This window comes from Atractosteus spatula, chromosome 21 (assembly GCF_055471065.1).
Source record: "Atractosteus spatula isolate fAtrSpa1 chromosome 21, fAtrSpa1.hap1, whole genome shotgun sequence".
In the NCBI taxonomy this organism is placed as follows: domain Eukaryota; kingdom Metazoa; phylum Chordata; class Actinopteri; order Semionotiformes; family Lepisosteidae; genus Atractosteus; species Atractosteus spatula.
In genome coordinates, this window is record NC_142726.1 from 13870231 (window position 1) to 13890399 (window position 20169).

Genomic DNA, 20169 nt, shown 5'->3' on the forward strand with positions numbered 1-20169 from the left:
ATTGAACAAATAGGCAAAGTAAAGTTTAAATGAACCGGATTTGCATTTTCAATTATTTTGATGGTGTCTTTAAGGCTTGAGCATCTATTCCTATAAGAATGCTATAAAATATCTTGGTTTGAAAATGAGATTGAAAGCTGCAGGCAAATCACACAGTCTCATACAGCAATTGTCGTCCGCTTTTGCGAGACCTTGATATTTTTTTAAAATATGGCAGAGGCCTTGTTATTCAGGGTTTTTAAAACTATTTCGGAAACACTTTCGGGCAGGTTAAGACAGTGAAATTGAAATAAAAGTAGATTGTAATAAAGAGTCCATCCATCAATTTTCGAACTGGTTTTTCCAACTCGGTGTCATGGGGGAGCCGGAGCCTATCCCAGCAAGCAATGGGGGCAAGGTAGGCTACACCCTGGACTGGACGCCAGTCCATCACAGGGCAGACAGACACAAACACACACACGCTCACCAGGACCAAAGTTACCAGAAGCCAACTAACCTACCACCATGGACTGAGGGAGGGAACTGGAGAGCCCAGGGGAAACCCACATGACCACAGGGATAACATACAAACTCCATGCAGTCAGTACACCAGGAACCGAACGCAGGAAGCAACCTGCTTTCCAATTCCTCCAAACGGAACAGACATGCTTCTGTTCCATTAACAGTTAAGCTCCTGAATCCCCAATCCCAAAGGACAGCACTGTTTTCATTTGAGCTTGTCCACTTGATTTGAAACTTTGATTAGAAAGGATCTACACCCTGAATCCCGGCAAACCCAACTGAAATATAAAGGGATCCAAGAAGATTCTGGTGGATAAGGTGTGAACTGTTACATCCTACGGTTTTCCCTCACAATGTAACTAACGTCAAGTAAAAATCATGCTGGGTCGTCTCTTTAAGGTTTTTAATCAAAATGTCACCAAACAGTGTTGCGCTCTTTGTTTCAGCTCGGCAAGAAGGTGCTTGTTAGTTGTCTCCTACACCAATGGCTAGGGTCAAGTCTTCCCACACAGACTCCCCTACCTCCTGGGCACTGCCCATTGACCCTGGAGAAAAAAAAATCCCTTGTCTTGCAATTAAAGAACAGGTGAAAGAAAACAATTGATTCAGATCTTACTAGGAAGCTATTCCCTTATTTCACTGTGTTTAAGGAGACAAGAGAGCAGCATAAAAAACAGGATATAGGTTCAGGTGGGTAGCTGCGTCAGCATGCGTAGGCTGCAAAGGAACAAGTAGTACGTTTATTCCATGCTGAAAAAAAGAAGAAAGAACACAACGTTTTGGCCGTGGAGCCTAAAAAACAGGATGGTGCACAAATTAAGTAGGGAAATTCTATTTAATTCGATGAGATCAGCCCTGCAAAACAGCAGAAAAATGGACAGATATGTGCAAATGTGAAAGCTGCATGAAGCTGTAGGACTTCATTTGAGCATGAAACTGGTTTCATTCAGTTCATTTGGTCCTTGGTAGTGCATATCATTCATTAAGTTAATGAAGGTCTTCCTGTCAGGAGGGCCTGGGTGATGGATAGGCGGTCTGAGTGTCTGCGTTTGTGAAGCGTATCGATGGCTATCCAGGCTGTCAAGGAAAACTGCCACTGTAAACAGAGCTGTCTCCAACTCTCACTCCACAAAACGTCACATGTGATGTGTGATATGTGCTGCATTATGGCCGCACAGATTTTCAAACTGATTCAGTTTGTATGCCGTTAATTGTTGGCAGTTTTCTGCAGGAACTGCATTTCTGATCGTAATGGTCCCATCTATATAAATCGATAAAAATGAGGTTCCTGCAGTGTACATGCTGAACGCTTATCTGCACACTCTTGTGCTACTGGAGCCCTTTGCCTTTTCCTGCACAAGATGTCTATGTGCTGTATAGATTGTCCTCGTCCTCCATGTCTTAGAGTAGGTAATTCTGTATTCCTTTGCAGCCAGCTGGAGACTTGAGAATCTGGCTGAAATAAAAAAAATGTTCTTTGCAGTAGACTGGAGGATATTATATCCGTTCTTTTGTATACAAAAACAAAAAAAAGTAATGCATCAGAATTAAATACAGATGGAAAAAAATGGAAACAAATGTATTGATTCCCAAAACTATCAAATAAGGAAACCAATACAATGTAACCAGAACAAAGAATAAAAGCAGATCTAAACCTGCTTGTTGTGAATGGATGTTTCTTTCCTACTATATTTTGACAGCTAACAAATGACGCAGTAGATGCTATTGATCACTTTTTTTATTTCAGAATAATTTTTCTCATAAAATACATTCTGTTCTACAACATACCTTCAATAATGTCAATAACAGGTTTGACACTTTCAAAAACCATCCAACTGTCATTGATGTCAAACTCTTTATATTAGTGTTACAATTTCAATATACTCTATTACTTACATAGATTGCACACAATTATTAATAAACGTTTGTTCTTGTATTCTGCTCCTAAGCTGTAGCGAATCTGGATAATATACTGGCCTGTTCCAAAGCATTTCTAGCACTTCTAGATCTGACTTCCGTGCTCAAAAGCCGAACGAAAAACAGTACAATGTCTACATGGATGAGGGAGAGAGAGAAAGGGCATCGTTGATTATGGGTATCACTGATTCCCTCTCTCTTCCTCGTACACGGAGAGGGCTAAATAGCCAGAATGTTGTACTTTTTCCTTTCACTTTTCCTTGTGGAACTAGCCTGTACAAGCCTGTACTTGTTCCAGTACAGCCCGCACTCCCCCCCAGCTCCTCGTTCGAACCCCTTTTGTAGATCTTGCCGGCTGGGGTCGCCCCAGAGCGTCAGAAGAGCCACGCAGCTGAGAGCTGATCTTTGACCTTGTCTGCAGACAGCCACAACATTGTACACCTGATTCATCATTCTCCTGCAGATGATTTATACCCTTTTAAACATCTCAAGAGAGTACAGATGAATATATTTGCTATTGAATCAAAAATACAAAAGCATCTTGTTACATCTAGTGACCCATTAGATTACCTGCTTCACAAACAACTTGTTACCAGCTTTGTAGGCAAATTTCACATGTACTGCACTCTTTCTGCTCCTGATGGAAAACACGTCCTGTGTAATCGGGACCCCTGTCCCCTGGTTAAAACATTCTCACAATGCAACAGATCCCTTGCAGTGTGAAAATGGGGGGGAAAATGTGAAAAGCCAGGCAATAAACAGCCTCTTGTTTCTTTGTTTCTTTTTAAACACGGTGAGGAGTCTTCCTCTGTTTAAAAAAAAACAGCAAACCCAAAGCCTGGCCATACAAAGTCAATAAGAAGGCCGAAGGTGTGGGCGTGTTTCAAAGTGTGACTCTGTCAAAGACTGCAGCTGAGAAGATTATTAAACACATCCAGCTGGACTACTGGCAATCGTTACTCTGTCATCTTTGGCATGACATGAGTTCTAGGAAAATGCCAGGTCATCTGAATGGACAGAGGCCTGCACCACAGGCTCTTCCTCAGAAGTGCTGCAGGGGTCCTTGACCAGCAGGAGGGGCGTTGCACTGACACCTGCCCGATCACTGAGCGGGCTGCGAAAACCATCTGGAATTAAGTGGTCTAAGTGGAGGGAATCGGTGAGAAAGAAAGGATCTCACAAGCTGTGTAGACAACAAGCAGTCACGCTTAGGAGATACATGGCAAAGATTTTGACCTGAGAAAGGTTTTAAACACAGTGGTGTGGTGAAGTGTTTGTTTCTAACGTAGACTAAAAACTTTGTTATGGCTGCAGCTAGTATCCAAAGATCCTTGAATATTTTGACTTTTTACTTCTATGGTGTACAGTATCTCTGAACAGAATGTGTCTTTCAGTTAATAACAGCCCTCCCTCTCTACCTTAGTGCTCTGAATGTCTGGCCACCCAGCGAGGAATTCCAGTGACAAAAATGTTCATTTTGAGGAAACCATGCAGTGTCTGTAGTACCTCCTCCAGGGCAGATCCCACTTCAATATTTTGCTCTACTGCGGAATGTATTTGTGTTGAGTGGGGGAATTATTACACACACGTTCTTATTTTCTGTATGTATAAAAATGAATCGAGATATTCTAATGAGACAGTTCAGTTCAAAGGCTCCAGTCCTGTTCTGAAGCTTGATGGTGTATTTAATGATGTTGTTCTGAGCCCCGATGCTTGTTTGTTTTTTAGCAACCTTTGCAGTTCTGAAAGACAAGGGGCTGCTGAGAAAAACACGTGATACGCCATGTTATGTCGCACAATTGCATGTGTCTGAATCTTCAAGCTTCAGTGTTATTACAGTAATTGAGAAGTTGTATAATTGGTCCAAATGATTATTTTTTTCAGGTTCCTGAAACTGGTCTATTAAACAAATATCCTGCAAGCTAAAATCCTTAGGAATGTTTATCTAGTGCAATAATATATCTGCTTCAGGCTGCAAAAGGGGTTTCTTGCCTGGAGTTTATATACTGTATTTAGCAAAGTCTAGGTAATCTTCACATGGAAGCAATCAGCAAGGTTATTCTATCACAAGCGCTCATGGTAGCCAATTGTTGGCGGCAGGTTTTAAAAAGGCACAGCCTGTGGCCCTACTCTATCTTGCCCAAAAAGCTGCAGACCAGGCTCTGCAGGTCCTTAGCTCTCATCTTGGAGGTCTGCAGCACCTCCTCGTGGTTGGTCTTCTCCTGGCTGTCGTAGTCCATCACTACTTTGTTGGTGACGAGAGAGAGGCCAAACACCCGGAGGCCACAGTGCCTGGCCACGACCACCTCCGGCACTGTGCTCATACCTGAGAGAGACAGGGGGGAGGAAATTACACCACAGTAAAGTGAGAGGCTAAGAGATAGAAGCAGGAAGGACTGGATAGCACGGAATAATGGGATGGGGTGGGATAGAGTAGGATCAGGGGCAGTGCCATTCTTGAAGGAGGTAAGGGGGGGGGTGAGGTAGGCTGCAGTGATAATCAGGAGATGGGGGGAGGTGTGGAGCCCCACTGCACACTTTCTTATCCTGTGGGGTTCCCTTACAAGAGTTTTGTTTCCCGTGACGAGGAGGGAGTTTTTCTGTTCATTAATGGGTCTTGCTTAAAGTGGGCGTGTCTTTCTCTGAAGCCGAGAGGGGGCGGGGCTAGAGTCTCCCCAGCCTTAGGACAGAACTGCCTCTAGGACAGGTCTCGTAAAGTGAGAGGCAGCCTGCAGCCTGAGGGAAAGAGAGGGAGTGACCGGGAGAATGAGGACATCAGGGGGAGAGAGTGCCTGACCGGGGGACAGCCAGCGCCCAGTTCCGCTCACCCACAGCGTCCGCTCCCAGGGTTCTGAGCAAGCGGGACTCGGCCACGGTCTCGTAGCTGGGCCCCGCCGCCATGCAGTACACTCCGCTCCGGACGAAGTCGGAAAAGCCCAGCTCCCTTGCCGTCTCGGTGGCGATCCGGAGGAAGCCCTTGTCGTAGGCGTCAGACATGCAGGGGAACCGCATGCCGAACCTGCCGGTCATCGATCAGAACACAGTCGTGTCACATGTGACCTCCGGGACACCACTGGGAAACAGCCTGTAAACAGTCTCGGTATCGAGGAGGTGAGCACTAGAACTTTGATATTGAGCCCTCTCTGTAACAGTGTATTGATCAACAATGGTGGCTTTAGAACTAACCCTCAGTAGCTTGGTATAACACGTTGTATACTTAACAGCAGTCTACAGTAAACAGGAACATTATTTTGTTGTCGTGGCAAGATCCTTGGAAGAACATGTCACATCATCTGAATGATTGCTAATAGTGTTTAGTTTTTCTCCATGTGCCATGTTGTATAATGCTGGGGTAAGAGACACTGAAATGAATAAGCCTGTGTTACAAAGGTTACCATAATTTGTTTACTCTGTAGAGCTCTGGGCAAGAGTACCTTCAGGCTTGGAGGACTTCAAGCCAGGTCATGCTTGGTTCTGTTATCACAGATGGAACACAATGAAAATGCTGAAAGCCTCACCTCTCCTCATTGGGCCCAAACAAGGGGTTTTGACCTGTGATGCCTGGAATGTTGAGGTGGTCCTTGATGAACATGATGTCGCCCACCTGAAAATCGGGGTTCAGTCCCCCAGCTGCGTTAGTGACAATCAGGGTCTTCACCCCCAGGAGGTGGAATACTCGTACTGGGAAGGTCACCTGGGGTGATGACACAGAACAGCAGCTAGTCAGCATGGCACGCTGCTGTAACAGAGAGTGGATCTCTGCATACATGCCAACAAACAGAAGCCTTAGCACCATCCGGAAAAGCACGCTCTCACTGACACACCCGAAAATCATCCCTGTCCCAGATGGTCCCAGGAGCCAATGTCTAGACCGAACCAGATCATCTTGGCTAATCGTGGTCCCAGCCAGCTAGCTATTGGTATAGTCCAAGATCCAGCCAGTAACAAAGAGCATAGCTTTAATGATTGAACCAGCAATGGGGGAATTCCAGAGTGACTCCACCACGGTCTCGAACTGCAACAGTAGGGACTAAAAGCCACAAAAAACATTGCAATCCTAGAGGGCATATTGAACTTCAATCAGTAAGTAGGCAGGAATACAGAGAAAGAGACCGCAAAAAAGTTTCCCTTCCACAGAATGACATGGAAGATGTTGATACATTTTGCAGGGATCCTAAAGCACACAGCGTTCAGCAGTGGGGTTGGTGTGTTTTTCATGACTTTCACACACAGATATGGTGGGATAACTTAATGCTCACCTTTCATGAGAACCCTCCTACTTTCCCCTCCATTGGCAATGAAAAAGCACTGGATTTTTCCAACAATCTCTTACTTATTAACTTTTTAGGTTGGTGATCCATTCCTTGAAAAACTGAATAAGTCTTCGGCTTTTACACAAAGCGTCTATGAAACAAGTTCTGGATAACTGCCCTGTCCTTTATTAGTTCTGTTCAGAAATGACCTGTATGCAGGAGAAATGCAATTACCTGCTCTGTTTGTTAACTCAGTGCTGTTTTGTGGGATTGTTTTGTGACACTCTAAACTGAACCGTGACCGAAATGATCTATTTTATTTTTTATTATAAAGCAAAATAATAAAAAAAGAAATTATATTTATTCACATTGGTAACTGTGATTCATAGACGACAGATGGTTTAGGAACATTTCCAGCAGGTGAGGACTGACATCTATTTAGAAAGAGTTACGAAGCCGCAGCTACAGAATGTTCAATTTTTCATTTTGTCTACCTTTGAGACTGCATTTCTCTGAGGTTAACAAATCTGGTGAAAGACCAATTCAAAGGGGGTGGGGGTAGTGAGTTTACTTCCAAACTTTAAAGAAATAACTTCTGAGACCTACATCACAAGGCACAAAAGGGTGTGAAGGGCGTGATCAAAGGTTATTGGAATGGTTTCTCTGTCACACTGACGGGAGTGTTCTTTGGTTTGTCTATAAACTAATAACGAGTCAATTATCATCTAGCCTGAACCTTGCAGACAGGCAGCTTAGCCATTCTAGAATCTGACATGCTGCTGAAAGAATTCTTGACTAACACAGTGCCAGTGAGCAGTTCTCTCACTTCTGCTTTGAGCATTAAAAGTAATAGCTGAAAATAACAAGCCCTCTGCCCCTTAAAACCCGCATCCTTAAAACTGTCTGCAAAGCCATACAACTGCAAAACCTTTCAAACCACATGTGAACAACATTCCCTTTCACTATTGGTTCTTCTTCCTAAAGAGAAACTGTCTAGACGACAACAACAATAAAACATTCATGTCTCGAAAATGTTCGCTGAGATATGGCTCAGAATGTTTTCGGAGATATACTTGGCTTTTAGATTGTTCGATTGTTTCTGCATCAGAAGATGGTGTCACATTTACATGACTTTAGCAGTGTACTGTATGTGGTTTTCCAGCACTGGCATTGGATTCTGGATGCAGTTTAAAGGGTTTTTAAAAAGCAACAATGGGAAGAAGGATTTTCGTGCAATTTTGTCCTAGGCGAAAAGAACATCCTAGCGTAGACATGTCTGCTGCTGTACTTTTAGAGATGATTGCATTGCGATCTTCGCTGGATCAATTTCGCTGACCCCAAACCCTCCATCCATTTTACATTGCTGTTAATAAAGACAGATCATGTGAAATAACAAATAAAAGCAGGGAAAGCAGGAAGACATTATGGATGAAGAAGCAAGGTGGCAGGAAAAATTAACTCACGGAATTTAATATCAAAAAGTCATGAGGGGACTTGGCCAAGACAGAGCATTCAGTCACAAAGGACGAAGAAGTATGTATGTGTGGGTGTGTCTGGGGGGAGGGGCTCACCTTTGTAAGGGCATATCCCTCATAGAAGTGAAACCTGCCCTGCATGCAGACACATGGTTTTTCTTTGATCTTTCCAAAAACCAGCTGTCCAGAGTGTCCAGGAACTAAGGGATTGGAGCAAAACAAGCCTGGGTTAGAACTGGCAGGAGCAAACCTATAGCTCAAAAGCAGAACTTCTTCTTTTCATTAAAATCACAAAGACCATTACAGTCACTTCTCTCCAGATCATTGTTGAAGGCTGGTAGTCTCTTCTCTGATTAATTGCTTCTTTTAAAGGAAGCATTTAAACCCATTAAATGCTTAAATGTTAAGAGTTCTGCAGACTTGACAACATTTCTTTTAACTTGGTTTCACACCTGCCCTGCACCTCATCATACCCAAGACTCTGACTCAAAGCAGAGACGTCTCGATTCCAAACGTCAACAAAGGTTTCCTGTGTTGAACGTTTTTGATATTCTGAACCTGTAGATGGTGTTGGAGGATATGAACCTGGCCCCAGGTGATAATCACTCACCTTTCCTGGTGTACTGGTCCATCAATGAAAAGAGACTCAAAATGGAGCTGAAATGTGACTGGATGAACGTGTTCTGTGAAAGGCCTCAAAGATCTGTTGGTCTACAAACCAACAAGAGTCACTTCATCCTGCCCCCTCCCCTCACCCCAGCAGTGGCATCTGTGAAGTGGGAGTAAAGATGTCTTTTTCATGGGAGAGTCTATTAACTACATCCAGCCCTTCCCATTTCATTTCTCATTAATGAAATTAATGAGACAGTTTATAAGGAGCTGGAGGAAGGGATGAAGTGTCCGTTCAGTTTGTCTTGCACTGTATAAATGAGACTATCATTGAAGCCTTTCTTGTCATTTGGAAATGATCCCAATGGAAGTGATTAGTTCTTCTCTTTAGGACCGTTTGGCCCCTGACAACAAAGGCATCTGTTTAGTACAAAAACACAGTAAATGTTTCAGTAATTATGTCACTAGGGAGCAACAATGACATCAAGAATGGCTTTGATGATGAAATCCTACACTTTTAGTTTTAGAAAACATGTATTATACAGATGGGCAGCATGGAGGCGCAGTGGTTAGCATTGCTAAACAGTGTCAGTGCTGGGGCCTGTGCTTTGATTCCTGGGGCATGATCTGCATGGAGTTTATATGTTCTCCCCGAGTTCGTGTGGGTTTTCTCTGGGTGCTCCAGTTTCCTCCCACAGTCCATAAAACATGCTTGTTTTTTGTAAAACTGGCCAGAGGTGTGAGTGTAGGAGGTTTGTGTCTGTGTATCTGCCCTGCGATGGACTGGCGTCCCATCCAGGGTATAGCCTGCTTTGCACCTGTTGTTTGCCGGGATAGACTCCTGCTCCTCCATGACTCTGTATTGGCATGTTATACAGTTCACTTTAAGTATATGCTATAATGCAAACCATACGTTATTAGATTACTTTGCACATAATAGGTTATAAGGGCTGATTGTGTCACTTTTTGTTTTTATACCAATATTACAATAAAGTAACAGCATGTCGAATGCAGGATAGCACATGTTGCTTCTCTTTGAAATACTTCACTGAACTAACTTGCTCATCTGAGTCCTTTTCTCCTTCAGTAACAGTGCAAATTCTTTGTGTGTTTCCAGTAAATAGTGCAGTTATTTTCCATTTAGACTGAGTTATGATGGTGTTACTCTCAGGGTTTAAAATGATGAGTAACAGTGTGAGATGGCACCCCCACCCCCTTCTTAACAATTCTAGCCATTAGGGATTCAAATATTAAGATATCATTCCGCCTCTGAGAGACTTTAGATCATTACTTTCCCACCAACCTTCAGGAGGGCACATAAATGGAAACCTCAGTGCACGACACATGCATTGTAACGCTCAGTGTAGGCTGTGTGTAAGACCAGGGGTCAGTCAACTGCCTTTGTGACCGAATGCCAGAAATTCCTGCATGGCCTTAACGCTTTCCCTGTTGAGCCAGTAAAGTCTTTGTGCCTCAGACTGAACAAAGCAGGGTGGAGATTAGGTCGAGGTAACACACAGGGGTGAGTCACATGTTCCTGCCCAGCTGCTGCTGGAATGGAAATGAGTCCCATCTATGATGAAGTCCAGAATCACAGGGGTACAAAATCCCGTGTGGCACAGACTCCCAGATACTGGGCTACTGTACAGAGTCTGACTGACCTGTGCTCTGGGAGAACCTGGGGATGTCCTGATAAGGGAAGATGGTCTTGTCGCTCAGCAGGTCAGCCAAGCCACCCAGCCCAGACCCACAGATTATGGCCACTTTTGGCCTCAGATCAGTTCGGGTGAGTAACCAATCTGCTGTCTCTTTGTAGTCTTCGAAAGTGTAGCTGAGGAGAGGAAAACAATTTCACTATTCTGGATCCTAGACATTTTATAGCATTTTTTCCATCTTTAGGGTCCCCTAAAATATTATTAATAATAACATCACTTTATTAACCCTTTACAATTTCTTGCATTAGGAATTATCTTTTCGCATACCCCAGCTTGCTCTCCATGGGACACACAGACAGACAGATAGGGAGAGAGCCTGGGGTCCTTGTACAGCGTCCCTGGAGCAGTTGGGGTTAAGGGCCTTGCTCAGGAGCCCAACGGAGAAGGATTCCTCTGCCAGCTGTAGGATTTGAACCAGCAACATTCAGCCACAGGCGCAGATCCTGAGCCACAGAGCCACCGCTCCGCCCCAAATGAGAGCCGATTTGAGATCAATTAATGATCTCAAAAGTTGTTCTCTTCATTTTTTCCTCCTGGATCAGATATAACTTTCTTTTTTTTAAAGTCTTATAGCACTACATTCATTAGAATTATAGTGTTTGGGAAATTCCTCTAAGATATATACACATGACAGACCTCTATGTTGTGTGCTATTTATAAGTTGTTACTGTGACTGCTGACTGCACACTGTGAGTCTTTTCTGGGTGTACAACATGGGCAGGGATGGGCTCTGATTGCATACTTTTGAACAGGTCATCTGTTTCATGAAGTGTTTCCTGGGACTTAACCAGCCTGGATGCATTTTCAATAAAAGGAGAAAAAATTATTTTACTCAAGCGAAGAGGAAGTCAATAGCAGCCAACTGCAGTCACAGAGCTCTGAACAGCCTTGTATGTGATGCACAGAACTCGCCCTGACATCTTCTTCAGCTCTTACAGTTCATTACAATGGATCGATTCAATTTGCTAGAAAAATTGCTTTGGTTTTTTCGACAAGCAGAGCTACCATGAAAGTGAATGAACTGGAATCGATGAACTCATGCATAATGTGTTTTTGTCCAATCGCTCATCATCCACTATATTAGTAGAATGTACAAATAGGGTTCTTTGCCACCTACAATATGGTGTAGGTATCTCATCAAACCTCACAGCAAAAATATCTGGAACTCCGCTAACCTCACCCAACTGCCCTTAGCAGCTCAAAAGTATAAAAATATACTCTCAAAGTTTACCACTGTCAAAGCTGAAAGAAGATCCTTCAGAAATATGTGTTTAAAGAAACGTGTTAAGATCACATATTAGACAAACACTATGGTTGAGTTAAGATATATCAGCTGTGCTTATGTCCCTAGTGATAGTGAAGGTGGAGTTCAGAATTATTATCTTGTATGAGGGCTAGCAGGCAAAGGTGAGTTGTGGCCTTGAGAAAATAAACCAGTTACAGGCCACAGACCTTTTCAGTCCCCAGGAAAGGACATTCACTCATCATCACAAAGTCTCCAGTCCTTGTGAGTGTTACAGCAGCCTGGAATCTCTCCTTGTAGCATGGTCAGGATGAGAGCAGTTCTGCCCTGAGATGTTGGTCCATCAGATAAAAATGACCATTTAGAATAGAATAAACAATCAAGCTAGCCAGCATGTTTTTCAGAGGAAAGATGAGCAGGAGTTGAGAGACAGTAGCTCAATCTGGCGTGTCAGTGTGCTGGCACTGAGGAAAGAACATCTTCACAGTGTTGCAACCACTAGGCCAACTCTGATAAACTCATTTCTCTGGAGGAATGTGTTTTCAGATATGTCCAAGACTTCTTAAGCATAACAAATGTCAGAGATCTATCAGCCTGTCTATCTAAAAATGCTATAAATATTTTCTGTTAGGCACCACTGTGGTACAAGTTTCCACTGTTTTACAGCGCACTAGTACTTTACGATAGTACTTTGTCTTATTTCTCTGAAATGGTTCTTGCATTTAAGCAGCTGTTTTACAAAGAAACATACACAATATACAAGCAGTGCTAGTACATGTTACTTTAAAAGTAAATAAAACATTACATAACAGGCCTTGATCCATACATATTCATTTCACCCCACTCCTAGAGGAATTCACACAACTACACCGGAACCCTGTGAATTTCCTTACTTCACAATTACATATAGATCACTATGCTTTCCTTCTATGCAGCTGAAAAATAAACTGATGTCTAATTATCCTATAAAATGATTCTTAATAATTAAACCTTGTGCACAAGGTGACAAGACCTTAGTATATTTTAAGCTAAATGTTTATGTGAAGAGATGCTACTTTGGCCATTTGAAGACTTACCACTGTGTTTTGCAATATAGGTACCACTGAAACTACTGAAAGGTAATGTAGCCTTGGCACTAAGGTCTTGCAAATAATTGGGACAGCCCTTCACGAGTGCACGAATATTTCGGATGAATATAATTAGGAAACCGAGTAAAAATGCACACGATGTGGAAATTGTAAACGAGGCAGAAAAACAGATACGTTTCTTGAATAACGTTCTGCTGAAAAATAAAATATATGACTCTGTTCAAGCAGGTAGCTGCGTCAGCATGCGTGAGCTGCAAAGGAACAAGAGTATTCCATACTGAAAAGAGACGAAAATAAACTCAACGTTTCAGGTGTGGAGCCTTCTTCGGGTGTGGCTGAAACGTTGTGTTTCTTTTCTTTTCTTTGCAGTATTGAATAAACGTGACGTCTTGTACGCTGACTGTCCTCTCACGATATGGTCTCTTTTTTGTTTTTTTCCCTCTTTGGTTAGTTTATGGCAGGATTCGTATAAGCCAGTTCATGAAATGAATATGCTGTCTGTCAATCTGTAATGTTTCAAACTTTGTGTTTTATAACTTTATAGTCACTTTATAGGTGACTATAAACCTGTTTATGCATAACTGCACTGCGCTGTCACTTCGTCGCATTTACTCAGCGATGCGAGAAGAGGGGTAAAGGTCTTTTATAGTCTCCAGTGTCAAAAACGAATCTGGTCTAAACTGTCCTGGTCATGAACTTGTATTCAAACAGTGTCAGTTTGAGAATATATAAGTATATAAACTAACCTGTGTATTCATTTTATGGAAACAAAAATAAACAACGGACACCCAAAACATGTCATTAAAAATGCTGAAGTAATCCACTATCCTCATACAGGTTGAAACCTACTACTGTACGTACAGACCAATTTGATCTAATTAAATCTGGCAGGAGTGTGATTTTCTGCCCAGTTCACAGTGGGCGGCACCTTAAATCCTCTTTCTCAGTACAATTTTTATGAGAACATTTTTATGTCATTTTGCAGTGGTTTTATACAACCGTGCGTCGAGCCAAGCGACGGCGACAGGTTTACACGGGGAAGCGGAAATGCGTGACTCCGGGGCGACGCGTGGACGTGTTGCGGTGCAGAAGCGGGCCGCTGGTTCGCCTGCCTGCGGGACCAGGGGCGAGACCGAGGCGCCGGCGCGGCTGACTGGCGGAGCTGTCCAGGGTCCTGACAGGCTGCCCCGGTTTGACGCGGCTCATTCCAGAGGCGGCGGGGACCGCGGTGACGACGAGGCGATCTGGCAAGCGAGTGGGCTGCGACAAAGGCTAGCCTTTTCTGCTCACTGGAACAACACAATCCCGTCTGCACGCTGAGAGCCGACCTGCTTTTAAACCCTTTTCATCTGAGGGCTTGGCAGCTGCTGGTGTGCTGAAGCGTCAAAACGCATTTGACTGGGCTTATGATTTCCCTTGTAATTTGCTTTCATATCCGAGAAAAATAAAATCTTAACAGACTTTATTATGCGTGGGATAAGGTATTATTTCAGAACACAGTAGTGACGCGAAACACGTAGCACATATATTTCCGTTTTCAAATCAGTAAATAAAAAGCAAATTAACTGTATAAACACACTGACACTGAGTCATCCGGAGTCGCGACAAACAGGTTTAAAAAACAGGAGGACAATATTTAAATCGCACTCTACGTGTGATCGTTACACCGGTACCTTTGTGATTTTTGTATTGTTAGTTGTTATAGTATCACAATTAAAAAAAAAACTTTTGTTAGTAATTCGACCCGTCTTTTCCAGTGCTTTTACCAGTTAGGTGGTGAACGCTGAGAAGGCCGTCGAAGATTTAAGACGGTCACTTCCAACGCATTTGAAAAGGTCAGAGAGATTTGTTAATATACCAGTTATTTTTCGGTATCTTTATGGCGTGTGCCGGCAGTAAGAAAACATTTCAACAGGATGTAGGGAGATCTAAGATGAGAAGTGCGCCCGTGTTCGTTTCTCTTGATTGTCAACGTCGGTAGCACGATAGCTCTTCTACTCGTAAGAACCGTTTTCGTGGATGTACTGTGCACTTTTACTCTTTTTACACCCTGATGTCTTACCTGCATTCGGGAGCGGATCCCATAGCGGGCGAGATGTCTGGACTCCGCTTTGGAAGTGCGGCGGGCGGCGATAGAGCGCTCTGTCAGTTACAGATGGGCGAATAAGTCTGCCTGGAGGTCAGAACTGCCCCGGATAGTGCTTTCCTCTCGCAGGGTGGCGTGACAGAGGAGTGGCCGGGCCGGGGAAGTTCCTCGCAATCTGTTTTCTTGATCTGCCCATGCTCCGCTAACAAACCCGCCAAGACAAACACCGTTAACCCATTGTCACAACGGAGCACCTACTGTAAATATGTCCTTGGCTCTGCTCGACTTCCTTCGCGGCGAGCGCATTGCGCATTGTGACCCAACAATTCAGACGCGAAATATCTCAAATAAACCGCATTTCTCTCCTCTCTCCACCTTGTAAATAATAGTATCCTGACGAATCTTGTTTTGGTCGCCGTTAAGCGGATGAGTGTGGTGTTTAATATTATTGTTAGTAGTAATAATACCGGCGGGATCCACACTCATATTGAATCGTCTCACGTACGAAACAGAGGTATCCATTACGAACGTATGACTTGGAGTTTTAAGCGGATTTATTCATTTCGTTTGGCTTTAAAATTCAACTGAGAGAACTGCCTTCCTGCCAGTGCCCCCTCACCTATTTCAGAGCCCTCCAGACAGCACAGACGTGCGTTTTAGGGATTAGGCATTAATTAGGAACTACAGTACCAGATTTACTGCATCTGCTGACCTACAGTGGCAAAAAAAACCATTCAAAGCTCCTGTACACGAAACTCAAGACATGTAGTAATTCTTGATCTTTTTATTGATCTGTCAGAATTATGGTTCTGTCAGAATGAATGGCACCGGTTGTTTCATAGGGAGTTCTACTCCGTTATCTGGTAAGAAACCATTGCAATATCTCCCTTCTTCAGTAAGCTAGATGAGTCGGAGCACAAGGTGACCAGAACAGCTGGGTCTGCTGAATTGCATCACATATTGTGATAAAAATTCACAGATGCACCAATCCACCATTCAGCGGGAGAACCGAACCTACTGAGCCCTGTCCTAACATGCAGGACTTATGATAGATGAGCAAATAAATTCTCTTGCAGCTAGGAATTTCTTAGCATCCCAGTGATCTATAGGCCTGCACACGTAAATCCCAGACTCAGAGTATTCAGCATGTGACCTCCCTCCCTGATATATGCTACTCCAGGCAACGATTGTCCCTGCTTATTATTTTAATGGGAGTTCATTAATGCGATGTAAAGGCTGGACACCGGAGAAGTCTTAAGCTGTGTGGGCGCACATGAACAGGGGCAGGGCTAAAAAAAACCTCCATCCATAAATCACAGATCAATACCCTCCATATGTCAATAGCCACCAGGTCTTTGTGCCTTCGGTGTCAGGAGGTAGATGGGGAAGCTGTATTGGAAAAGGCCGGTCTTCTGCAGGTCTTGATCAGGCAGGACAGCAGAGCCAGGATACAATGCCCGATATCAGGCTTCACATCAGATTAATGGACCCTTAAGTGCCAATACGCTATGTGATTGTGATTATTAATTCAGTTTAAAAGTATATATTTTATTGTGATAGCCCAGGAAAGAAGCTAGTCGATTATGTTGTCCAGGAATATAAATTGCATTTGCACGTCGCGGCTGTTGAACCGAGCAGAACAAAGGAAAAAGAAATTAAAACCTTCCCCGGGTCTTCATAATTCAGATTCAAATTTTGTGTTGGAAGTATGGGGCCGTGAAGACATCTGAAGGAAAATGGTCTTTGCTCCTTCTGCTTCCCCATAATTGAACTGAGGAACAAGGTGCCTTCTGTGTGAACAATACCAGTCTCAAGACAGGCGTCACAAGGGCGGAAATGATTTTACACAGGCTCTCCGGATACTGCAGGCTGAGGTCCTAACTTTGCACAAAGGCAAAATCTATGAAGCTTAAAGGGCAAATAGTTGGGTTCTTCAAATTACAGCATCATATATCACCGATGAAGATTCACCAGCTGTCTATAGTATTGTAGATGCACACAGGATGAGCAGAACTGCAGTATTTAATGGGAAATTGTTGCTGAGAAACAAACTGTCTTGATGACGCCGTCTTCTTATTTTCTTAAGCATTCGTATTCTTAGGTATTGTTTAGGTAACTGCATGTTACTATGTGAACTGTACCCTCTCTGTAGAATATTACAATTGAGTTACTTCATAAAAAACAGACAAATGAAAGGTAGTCTCGAAAACAAAACTGCAGAAATCTGGCGTTTACATTTTGTGAACAAATGGGCTTTAATCTCCTGCATTAATTTCCTGTTTTAACCTTTAAAGTGTCTGCTCTTTAGCTAGCAGCAGGACACAGCCCATATGTTCATTTTATTAGTCTTGAATTGTTGTGGAGAGACCAATGTTTTTAACATTATACCCCCAAACCACTCCTGTATTGACCATTGGAGTTTTGGCAAGTGATCCTGTGAAATAAAGCATGCTTCAATCAAATATTTTTCTGCTAAAAGCATAATTAATGCTCTTAATGTTGGTTAGACAGAAGGGAGGGATACTAGAGATTCATTCATCCGAAGTTCAAGCAGCTCTCCACACAGTTACAACAGCTTGACGCTTTTTTGATCAAAGCAGCAAAAAACCGAGTGTATCCATCAACATACAGAACACCCTCACACATTTCCTTGTAAACCATTGCAATTTAGTCTTGTAATCTCGTTTTTTTTCATCTGCGTTATGCTACAGTGCCTTTCATCTTCTGAAACCAGTGAAGGCAAGATTGTTTCGTTTTTTTTCTTTGCCTTCTCCCAAACATCTGTTCACTTTCCTTCATTAGGGACAGTGTGGTATGAAGCACCACAGGGAAGGCGCAGAGAGACTGGGTTTTAGTATATTTCGAAATAATTTCACAAACCTTCTCTATAAGAACTAGGTTAAAGTCCATGGTTCAGGAACTTAAATGAAAGTAACCCCTTCCTCCAACAATTCCCTTTTGCGCTGCAGGGCCTGAGAGTATTTTTTTATTTAAAGCTGAAATTGGCCAAAATATTAATGGAACAGCTTCATCACACCAAGAGCAAACTTTCCTCTATTATCCTATACTGCAGAGATCCTGAAGTTCCTCAACACGAAAAACCATGGCGCAAGTATTATTGTATAGAGAAACATCTTTAGGTGTATAAATAATTCTTAACAATGATGGTAGAAGCTTGGGTGAAAGACAGGAGAGGAGAGTAGGTGAGTTTATTGCCATATATAAATGTGCTCCCTCAAGACGACACAGTAGGAGAGATAACACACCACAATGTAGACAGTACAAACATAATAAATAATAACAACCAGAACAATAAATATCCTGTAGAGAACACCACATATGTGGTAGTAAAAAAAAAGAACATGATAGTCCATACAAAAGCGCAGTGAATATGTGCATTGAGTTCTGAGGCACTGCAGTTAGTTGTTAAGGATGCGGATTGTTGTAGAATTCATCTGTGATCATGAACAGAACTTGGTAGTGTTCTGGAATTCGTCTGCGATACTAATTGGAAGTGAATATTCCATTTGGATCAACCAGACAAATTTAACAAAAGATGCATTTTAGAAACTAAGTAAGAAGTAGCGGACTATTTCACAAGCATCTGTGCGCTTCCACTGAAACTGGAGAGACATCTGAAAATGATGCTTTGGATTGTGTTTGAAGGCAGAGAAGAAGGAAGCGATGATAGTGTCTGAGAAATAAGCTATCCAAACTGGTAATGCTTCTTTATCACTTATTTTCAGAGGTGCAAGGTTTTATTAAAAAGTACAGAACGCAAACCACCACTGTATTTATCTTGGGGAAAATGGAACAAGCTACCCAAGCATGTTCTGTGACTTTTTTCCAATGGCTAGAAAAGATGTTTTGAGCAATTAGCAACCAGATGGCCTCCATCTGCTTATAGCCTTTCCTGATTTAATATTTAAGTGCATTAAATTCAGTAATGATTATACTTCTAAGAATCAGTTTAAATCTCTCCATCCCTTTTACATGATTTCTGATGTAAACAGTGCCTCAGAATAAAGTATCCTGTGTGTAACTGAGATTTCACATGGTCCTCATTTTCTTGGTCCTCATCAATAAGCTGCTTTGTGCAGGAATTCCTTTTCCAAGTTCTGTTAAATGCTGTCCTGTCAGGATGACAAGGATAATACACTTCTTCTTGCTGTCTTACTTAGTGACTCCTTAGATGACACTTACTGTAATAACTGTGTAAAAGTGCCTGGTGGGAATAGCAGGAAAAAAGGAAAAGGATGAGAAAGCCTGTTTTCCATACTGCTGCAGCAGGGCTCTGTAAAGGTTTATCTGGAATTTGTATTCTGTTCTTTCATTCATGTTATTGCATTATGAAGCACTTTCTCACAGAGGAAGCATCTAGTTCTTTTTTTCATTTAATTAGGAACCAGGTCAGGCACAAAAAAAAAACGTCTTCCTGAAATGCCATTGACGGTTGGCAGACACTAATGTTGATGTGATTAAAAGACATTAGTTACTCCATTTCAGTTTCTCCAACTTTTTTCCTATTCAGTTTTACTTTTTTTGCCAGCGCTTTTATGCCAAGCCAGCATCCAGTCACTTTCCCACGACCATAAATCCAGGCCTTTCAATACACATCAACCCCACTCAAACTCAAACACCCGCTGCCTCGGAGAAACGGACTGGAGTTTGGAAGATGCACGAGCAGAGCAGTTAACATAAAACATACACCTCATTTTCTGCACAACTTAAATTTCATTTTGTTTTTTATACTTATTTATCATACTGCTTCCCAGTCACCCAGTTTGCAACTGCTTTAGCCAAGGCAGAGTTGTGGGCAAGCCGGAGCCAGCGCCTATCCCAGCAAGCAATGGGATACACTCCGGACAGAATGCCAGTCCACCGCAGGGCAGGGCAGGACACACACACACACCAGGGCCAATATGTCCGGGTGTGACCTACCAGTAACCACCAGCTTGTCTCTGTACTTCGGGAGGAAACGTACAAACTTCACACGGATAGCAGCCAGGATTTGAACCCAGGACCCCAGCCCGGCAAGGTGGCAATGCTACCCAACATACTGCTTTCCTTTCCACTAAACGATCCAATTGTCATTGCACACATAAAATTAATCTTGGGAGACTAGGAACAATTAAATACTAGAAGATGTCTACCTTTGGAAATAGCGCATAATTGTACAGTCACTGTTATAATGCATTTCAATATTTATGTTATGCAGGTACACAAAGCACATTGTATGGACACGGACTTACATTTTTTGAAGAAACTGACACGCCAACAAA

At 42.7% G+C, this 20169-nt stretch overlaps 1 protein-coding gene across 1 annotated transcript; it reads right to left on the reverse strand.

Moving 5' to 3' along the window:
* Nucleotides 1-2221: 2221 nt before the first annotated feature.
* pnp6 (purine nucleoside phosphorylase 6) lies at nucleotides 2222-15143 on the reverse strand. The gene is made up of 6 exons (XM_088938695.1): nucleotides 14864-15143; nucleotides 10417-10586; nucleotides 8243-8346; nucleotides 5937-6112; nucleotides 5247-5437; nucleotides 2222-4744 (listed from the first exon to the last, which is right to left on the reverse strand). Exons 1-6 carry the CDS (start codon nucleotides 14884-14886, stop codon nucleotides 4545-4547), a joined length of 864 nt encoding a protein of 287 aa, XP_088794821.1. The 5' UTR covers nucleotides 14887-15143; the 3' UTR covers nucleotides 2222-4544.
* Between the last annotated feature and the right edge of the window lie 5026 nt (nucleotides 15144-20169).